General features: G+C 35.2%; 1 protein-coding gene and 1 long non-coding RNA gene across 4 annotated transcripts; one reads left to right on the top strand and one right to left on the bottom strand.

Annotated features, from left to right (window-relative positions):
* LOC109347913 (pentatricopeptide repeat-containing protein At3g53170) lies at window positions 773-6,474 on the top strand. 3 transcript variants are annotated; one of them, XM_019588028.1, is made up of 5 exons: window positions 773-1,213; window positions 2,477-3,572; window positions 4,680-4,790; window positions 5,966-6,079; window positions 6,283-6,473. In XM_019588028.1, exons 1-3 carry the CDS (start codon window positions 890-892, stop codon window positions 4,700-4,702), a joined length of 1,443 nt encoding a protein of 480 aa, XP_019443573.1. In that variant the 5' UTR covers window positions 773-889; the 3' UTR covers window positions 4,703-4,790; window positions 5,966-6,079; window positions 6,283-6,473. The 3 variants fall into 3 exon arrangements, with proteins under 3 accessions (XP_019443573.1, XP_019443574.1, XP_019443575.1); XM_019588030.1 differs by lacking the exon at window positions 773-1,213 and adding an exon at window positions 1,283-2,177 and having other exon boundaries at window positions 6,283-6,474; XM_019588029.1 differs by lacking the exon at window positions 5,966-6,079.
* On the bottom strand, window positions 5,251-5,902 carry LOC109347915. Its single transcript, XR_002107677.1, has 2 exons — window positions 5,683-5,902; window positions 5,251-5,494 (listed from the first exon to the last, which is right to left on the bottom strand). It is a non-coding gene; the product is annotated as an uncharacterized LOC109347915 (long non-coding RNA).

The raw sequence follows: 9,126 nt of genomic DNA, 5'->3' as shown, positions 1-9,126 counted from the left end.
ACTCGACCCTAGATCTGAAGCTAACCCGGCCCTAAATATCGAATCGATCAACCTTTAAAACCCGAATCCGACCCTAAATATCGACAGAGTCAACCTTTAAACTCAAACTCGACCCTAAATATCGACGGAGTCAACCTTTAAACCCAAACTCGACCCTAGACCCGATAAAATGTAATGCATACTCAATATTATTTATTATTGTGAATATATAATTTGACATATAAAATGATATATTTATATATTATCAATCATGTATATATGTTGAAAAGTTATAGGGTCAATGATATTTTGGACAAACAGTGTAATATTACTCTATACACATTTGAATAAAGACTATCAGTGAGTGACTATCGGATAGGTTAGGATGAGTTATGTTTGATCCATATCCGATCCTAAATATTGACCAAGTCTAATATTTGAACCTGAACTTATACTTGATGAGACCCAACATTATTCGGGCCTAATCATGATCGAGTCGTACTAGGTGAGCGGGTAATGCTGAGTCTTGCTCTCCCCTAATCTAAACCATTAGATTTTGATGACTAAGATGTAGAGTAAGTTTTTTGGAGTTGATGGACCTCCTCTTAATAAAAAATGCAAAAAATATTATGATTAGATAAAGATCTATAGTCTCAAACCATGTTCCTTACCAATCAAAATATATCATATAAATTAAAAAATTAAACATTCATTAATTTTTTATTTTATTTCGCATATGCTTTTAAGATAAATAAGGATACAAATTGGATTGAGACTAGGGAGAAAGAAACATTATAACACTCTTAAATTCCTTCCCCTTTTGCCTTTTGTAATCCTCGGTCATACCTGTTATCTTATCATCACTCAAAGCAGAACCTCACACACAACCACACTCTTTCTTTTTCCTCCAATGGACCCCACGTGCCTGTCATGGTCCAATTCCATCTCCTCCACAATACCCACCACATGTTCGACTAAATTCCTGAACGACAATACTCCAAAGTTAACTCTTCCTTTTCGCGTTCTGTCACTGAAGCGAAGCTCGAAGCAGCATTCTCCAGGACTTCAGAAGGATCCCAAGAAGGACCTTTCCCGCATTCTCCGAACGGAAGCCGCTATCAAAGGGGTGAAGAATAAAGTCGATTCGTGGAAGAACAAACAGCTGTGGCCTAAGGCTGTTCTGGAAGCTTTGGATGAGGCCATCAAAGGGCTTCGATGGCAGGCTGCTCTTAAGGCTCGTTCAATTTTCATTTTCTTTTTTTTTGCCCTGGTTTTTTGTGCGTATTTATGTGTAGCTTAAAATGATGGGGTGGGTGGACTTTAGATATGTTTTGATATTTAATCATTCGGTAAATGCAATGGGATTGGAATTAGTGGCACGGGTCCGGGGATAAGAGTGCAAGTTGCAATGAGTGGTCAAAATGTAGCAATACAAATGAGTGACATGAGTATGAATTTATATAACCAAGGCCAAAGAAATTAACTAGAAGGTAATATATACAAAAAAAAAATCTGGGTGTCCATGTGCACACTCTCATCTGTGTGTGGCTCTGCTACTGATTGGAATGAAATGAAATAGGGTAGAATGTAACAGAATAGAATTATCATACGATTGTTTTGACATTATATGATAGGATGACGTGAATAATAAGTTTGTTAAATCTCCTTCCATCCATATCCCTGAATTGGGAGGGAAGTATAATAGAGGTATTGAATGAAATGGAACAGGTTGCTTTCATTTATCATATTTTAAACAAAGAAACCTGGTAGTATCATTCTCTCTCTTTCCGTTCGATTAAGTTCATTTTCATCAATCTAAATGTTGCCCCAGTTTCACATTTCTTCATCATATATGTTTTTTGAAAATTTCTTCTTTTCTAAGACCCATGATTCTGGTTAATGTGTTTTTGACTCCAGTTAGTTGTTAATGTGCAAGTATAATGCTGCCTTTAGCTTAAGTTGTTTTAAATAAAGACTAATGATTCTTCATGCATGCATGTTTTAAAAGTTATTTTTGGATTAAGTGCAATGGTTCATGTGTGTGAAGCTGTTTCGGATTAACTGAATTGGGCAATTTTGTAGAATTTTTGGCTCTTGGGGTTATGGGTTTTCTTGGTTTGACTGTTGGTTTTATAGAGAAAGAAAAGAAGTATGTCATTCATAATGCTTTGTTATGGGGATTGGGGACAGATTTAAAAGTGAGCTACGCCTATATCATGGTGCTCTAACTTGTAATGTTCAGTTCATAATTTTGGCTAGAACTCTTGTAAATTTTCATTTGGATATGGTTTGGATACATTAGTAGGAAGATTTTAACTTTGAGATAAATGATAGAGCTTTAATATGTTTTGAAAAATTATTGACACTTTGAAGTATATTGTCGTCTATGAAGTATGAATGCCCGACATGACTGGACTTTGTTTTAGTCTGAGAAACATGACTTGAATCGACTTTAGCCTTTAATTATGTCTGAATTACAACGTATTGTTTTTTGTAGATTTTTGCACTTCTACGTAAGCAACGATGGTACGAACCAAGATGCCATACATATGCAAAGCTGTTGATGATGCTTGGCAAATGCAGGCGGCCTGAAGAGGCTAGTTATCTCTTTGAGATAATGTTGTCTGATGGGCTTAAACCTACCATTGATGCCTACACTGCTCTTGTAAGTGCTTATGGTCAAAGCGGTCTCCTTGATCAGGCATTTTCTACTGTTGAAGATATGAAATCTGTGGTTGACTGCATGCCAGATACATATACATATTCTATTCTTATCAGTTGTTGTGCAAAATTTCATCGCTTTGATTTAATAGAACCCATTATTGCAGAGATGTCATTTCTAGGCATCGAATGTAACAGTGTGACATATAATACCATAATTGATGGATATGGTAAGGCTGGCATGTTTGAACACATGGAGAATTCACTGATGGATATGGTTGAAAATGGAAACTGCCAACCAGATATTTTCACGCTAAATTCTTTTGTAGGAGCATATGGAAATGCTGGGCAAATTGATAAAATGGAGAAGTGGTATGATGAATTTAAGCTAATGGGCATAAAGCCAGATATAAAAACATTCAATACGTTGATAAAGTCCTATGGAAAAGTAGGCATGTATGAGAAGATGAAGTTTGTTATGGATTTCATGAAGAAGAGGTTTTTCTCCCCAACGATTGTTACTTACAATACAGTCATTGAGGTGTTTGGCAAAGCTGGAGAAATTGAGAAGATGGATAAAGAATTTAAGAAAATGAAGCATCTTGGTTTAAAGGCTAATTCTGTAACTTATTGCTCTCTTGTCAATGCATATAGGAAAGCTGGGCGTCTTGACAAGGTTAACTCAATCATGAGGCATGTAGAAAATTCTGATGTAGTATTAGATACACCCTTTTTTAATTGCGTGATAAGTGCCTATGGCCAGTTAGGAGACCTAAACAGGATGGGTGAGTTATTCTTGGCAATGAAAGAAAGAAATTGTGAGCCTGATAACATCACTTACGCTAGTATGATCCAGGCTTACAATGCCCAAGGTATAACCGAGGCCACTCAAAAGATGGAAAACATGATGATTACTGCCAAAGAGAGCTTTGGTATGTACAAATTTATGCAGCTTGTTCATTGGTGTCATTTTTATGTTTTGCTCCTATTATTTCTTTTGCACAAAATGCCTTTTCTACTAAGTACTCTTTGCCATATTAGTGTATGCACCTCTTCGTGCAGGACAAATCTTGTTACCTGTCCTATATCAAATTTCTTGTTTGCTTATGATTAACGTCTGCCATCATCTTATAGGCACAAGGAAGACATTGGCATAGCCTGCATATTAGTGCATTACTCTTCTTCCCTTGCGCCCTGACATGGGCTTTTTCTGCTTGATAGTGGGATGATATTCCAGTGAGCTTATAATATATCTTGGTCATAGGTTTAGGTGTGCTCCAGTTTTTGCAACTTCTTTCACTGTTTTTTTTGCATGCACCTCCCTGTGCAGGTCAAGTGCTGATAGTGTCAACAACAATCAAAATCACAGCAACTAAAGCCTTATCCCATTATGTCAGTTTCAGCCAGTGTTTTAAATTGCAATTGTGTTAGTGCGATTGCGGCCGCTGTGATGCAGATTGTGGGCGTTGCAGTGTGAATTATTTTGTAATTAAAAAATATTTTTGAATTCGATGCGGCCCAAATGTGGTCCGTTGTGGTTATGTTGTAGCTCAATGTGACCACATCATTGTAATTCGGTGTCACACCACAATTACAGTGTGATGCAGTTGTAGCGGTCACCGTAACCAAAATATTGCGGCCGCATTACGTGATGTGGTCCACAATTTTAATGACTGGTTTCAGCCTTCATGGATCAATGGACTCCATTAGGTCCTACCCTAAACCAAGTTTTTAGCAACACCGTTTATGGCAATTTTGTTTAATTGCGTCTTCTAAATTTTATCTGGTCTTACCCGTCTCTTCCCAATTGTACTATTTTCCATTAGGTGCATTTTTCTCATTGGAGTCCAAGCCACCTCTTCATTCATTATTTTTCTCTTATTGGTATTTCACTGAGCATTACTAGTATTTTAGGTATCAAGTAGAGCTGTCAAACTGATTGCTTATGGAATCAAAATATGTCATTGTGTTCAACTGTTCGTTAATGTTCCCACCAATGAATTATATTTTACACTCCTTACCAAATGTTTGATAAACAGGCACTAAGTTGATTGGATGCTAGCATGATTAATTGTTATTGAAGAGCTACTTTGCAGTTCTAGTGCACATTTTTATTGGTGATCTAGACTCAGGCTCGAGAACTATAGCATGTCAGATTATATTCTTCACTACTGCCTGAAAAGCAGTTCTACCTGTCAATTTGAAAGATATTTGATATGTCATGTGTTACTTATGTTCAGCAGTATATAACTTCTTGTTTTGTGTGTGTAGTAGTTATATGAAAAGAGAAAATAAAATTGTTGATTCATAAGTGACACATTGATAATTATACCATGCATGTTATTCTTCCATACATATTTGATTTAGATGAAATTATCTTAATTGATGATTCTCATAAAGCTCTTTTGTTAAAGACGTAATTGTATATGATTACCATAGCCATTAAAAGCATTCTTCTCACTGAATTCTCTCTTGCCCTTTTCTTGCAGCTCCGTACATTCTACTATGCCTAAAATGTAGTAGTTATATGAAAAGAGAAAATAAAATTGTTGATTCAAAAGTGACACATTGTTAATTATACTATGCATGTTATTCTTCCATACATATTTGATTTAGATGAAATTATCTTAATTGATGATTCTCATAAAGCTCTTTTGTTAAAGACGTAATTGTATATGATTACCATAGCCATTAAAAGCATTCTCCTCACTGAATTCTCTCTTGCCCTTTTCTTGCAGCTCCGTACATTCTACTATGCCTAAAATGCATTTTAAGATAGAAACCTACTCATACTGGAAGTACTCTCTTATGTTACATGACACTTCCAAAACAATTTTTAAGTCATCAGATGGACCTTACCCACCAACAAGACATTGTTCTAGTAGTGTAAGGCCCATCTAGATCTCTAGGATGACCAAAAAGTCAAAAGTTCGATTCCTGAGAACAACACTTGTTGGGAAGGACAACTATGTACTTCGAAAAGGATTAGTTCCTTACACATAGGGTAAAGAAATACACTTTATAGTACCAAAAAAGATGGACCTTACCTCCATAAGGTTACAGAAGGTGCTTTGACCTAAAGATAACGCCCTTAATTTAAATACACTTTTTTTCTACAGAAGCTAGTTTTTGTTGAAAAACCCTGTTAGATTTAAAAGGAACTTGTTCTGTTTTCTTTAGTTGTCTCATGTTGACATCTTATTTGCTTCATATTTCAATTTATTCCTCGTCTTGTTTTTAATTTCACCTCTCTGAACTTGGAAAATTATGGTGTATGCATAAAAAACATCTTTTTAATCATTAATTTCACTGACATCCCTTTAAGAAAACTGAAAAATGAACCAGGGAGACTACAGTTTGGTTGATAAAGGTGGTTGCATCAATGATAATAACTGATAAATTGTTGGATGCTTTAATGTCTGACCGGCTGACCCTGAAGGTAAATCTTTCTTTCTCTTGCTGAATGTGTCCCTTTCTTAGCAAGGCTAATTGTTTTTCATGTGAGAAGCATCTGTGTTTTCAGTGTTACTTTTACTAATTATGGAGTTATTGAGCTATATGCATAGGTTCAGCTATCTGCATCATCATTCATCATCTATTAACTATGTTTGCTGAACTTGGAATTTTGTATATGCTCTGCAGGGAAACCTATGTTGTTCAAACATAGACATGGTGTTAAAAATGGAGTGCACATTAAATTTGGAATTTATTTATCATAATCCAGAGTTACATCACCCAGATTAAGTGTCCTATTGTTTCACTTTCAACAATACCATATCAAGTACGAGGCTCAGTTAGCCAACAGGTCGACTAAAAAAATGTTTGTACAGACAGTGTATGAGTTTTATATACTTTTGTTATATCATTTATCATTCATATTTAGTTATTATTGACTCTTCAAAAAAGTTAATCCAAATGAATAGTAGATGATGTAGTGAATGTGTATAAATCTTTACACTAACAATGCATTGATGTTACACTCTTCAACTAATCTATGGTTTTTTCGGTGTTTTGTACTGTCATGATTCCAACCTCAATTGCCAATGATTGTAAGCTATCATCCAAGCTCCAGAGAAAGATGGTTTGATGCAGCCAGGTTGCCATAGTACCATATCTCATTGGTGCTAAAAGCAAGTGTCACACCAGCTTATCACAGGCTTGTCCACAGACAATAATGTATAAGGTTTGTGGTTACTCCTTTGGAGTATTGCATACAATACAGTCACAAGTGAAATATTAAATGAATGAACATGTTAACAAAATGTGAAATATAAGATCAATATATGATTTTTGAATCCTAGATAAGTTTATATCTCAGCTGGATGCCATCTATAATTCTATGTAGTTAAGTCTGACATGAGAATTATGAATGTTTTTACGGGAAAATATAACTCTAAGTATGTAATAACATGAAACAATAAACATAACCTTGAGGGCTCTTGGGGTCTCAGGTATAAATTGGTAAATTCTATATTCAACCGTATGTTGTAAAATAGTTATACAAACAGAAGAAATTGCCTAAAAAGTTACACAAGAAATTGCCAAGATCCTCACAGAAGCAGAAGTAAGTACTTTGGAAATCATGGTGGAGGAAAAGTTGAAGAAATGTTGAGTTGATGGCTATCGACTTGCTTGGAAAGTGATGTTGGTCTGAGGCCAGAGGTCATGTCGGACAAGATGATCTGGTGCTAAGACAACTAAGTAGATGATATCCTAAGCTTTAATTAGATTGAAGTTTGAAAATTGTCATAAAAAAAACTTAAATGACTAGCTTCGGTTAGTTAGTGTGCATAATTGCATTTGTAAAGAAATAGATGAAGTGAATGGAAAGCGATTGTGATAATGATATCACTTTGGAATTTGGATACATATGATACAGATGATTTATAGAGATGCCTAAATGGATTATCTAGGTAGCCTCATGTACAATTATAATTTATGAAAACCGCTTGCGCATTTCATGATCCACGAAAAGGATTCTAAAATGTGGTTTTTTTTGGGTTTTAAAAATATCCTTGAAAACGTTACATGTCGATATTCAATCACTGAGAACACCACTTGCTAAAATTGGTAGTTGCTCTATCCTAAAGAGAATAAGTACGGCTCTTAATGTCGTTGATGAACAAAAAAATATTGTGGATTTGTATGAAAGAGTAGGCCTCCTAAAAGCGTGACCAACCCAATCCTTTTTCCTTTATAATCAAGGAGTCATTATTTATTTACCTTTTTATACAAACTTTTTCTTTCCATTTTGTTACAACACTTTTTCTTTTCCACTTTTTCACAAATACTATTCTCTTTCCATATAACCACACTACACAGCAATACATGACAAGTTCTTTTATCCTACTACAACTAGGAGATGATTATTATTTTTTATTGTGGCTGAAGGTTATATTCAATAAAACATAAAAGTCCCATGTGGGCTAACAATGAATAATTCATTTTCAGTATGTTTTTTTGCTAATTGCTTCAATTTTAAGAAATAAGTGCTTTGGTCCTTTCCATGCATTCTACTACCATCACAATTAAAAACACATACAAACCAACATTACAAGTTAATGACATCTACTCATCAATATACAATTCATAGTGTATCAGCTTAAGGGACCAATTCTTTCAAGATGTGGAAACAATTTTCTCCAAAGTATGCTTAATATCTCGTTTGGATACCTCAGCTTGCCCATTAGTTTGGGGTGAACGGTGAGGTCACCTTATGTTTCACCTCATAGTGTTCGAGAGCTTTGGCAAGCTGAGAATTATAAAAGTGAGAGCCTCCATTACTGATGATAACTCAAGGTGTACCAAAAGAGATGAAAATGTTTCTTTTTACAAATTTGATCATCGTCTTACCATGAGCAGCGAGGAGGCAATTGCTTCTATCCATTTGGACATATACTCCAGCCCCACAAGAATGTATAAATGTGAGTGGGAGGATGGAAGTGGTGCCATAAAATCGATTCCACATCAGTTAAATACCTATACTTCAAGTATGTTTTGACATATCATTTCATTCCGCCTACCAATTTCTCTAGACCATTGACATGAGTCACAACTCTACACATGATAATATGCATCTTTAAATAGCATGGGCCAATAAAACCTAGAATGGATAACCTCAGCAGTGGTTCTCTCTCCATTATAATGTACACCATAGGGCAAGTTGTGACAATGGCATAATATGCTTGTGGCCTCATCTTGTGTTATACACCTTCATAACAGCACATCGACACCAATTTTAAACAAATAAGGATCATCTCATAATTAGTGAGTAGCATTCTGGAGAAAGTTCTTCCTTTGTTGATGATTGAGGCCGTACCCGATGCCAATAATTTAACAATTAAAACTATAGTACTAGAAAGTAACTCGTAGGTCGTCTCCCAATAATTATCTTTCATGTAAAGATTCAAACACCTTATACTCACGCACATAGAGGGTTTTGTGTATGTTATGAACATAAAGCAATTTCATAAACAGTAAATAAGT

The sequence above is a fragment of the Lupinus angustifolius genome, chromosome LG05 (assembly GCF_001865875.1).
Source record: "Lupinus angustifolius cultivar Tanjil chromosome LG05, LupAngTanjil_v1.0, whole genome shotgun sequence".
In the NCBI taxonomy this organism is placed as follows: domain Eukaryota; kingdom Viridiplantae; phylum Streptophyta; class Magnoliopsida; order Fabales; family Fabaceae; genus Lupinus; species Lupinus angustifolius.
The sequence above is the reverse complement of the archived record's forward strand: the minus strand, read 5'-3'. Positions and strand labels throughout refer to the sequence as shown.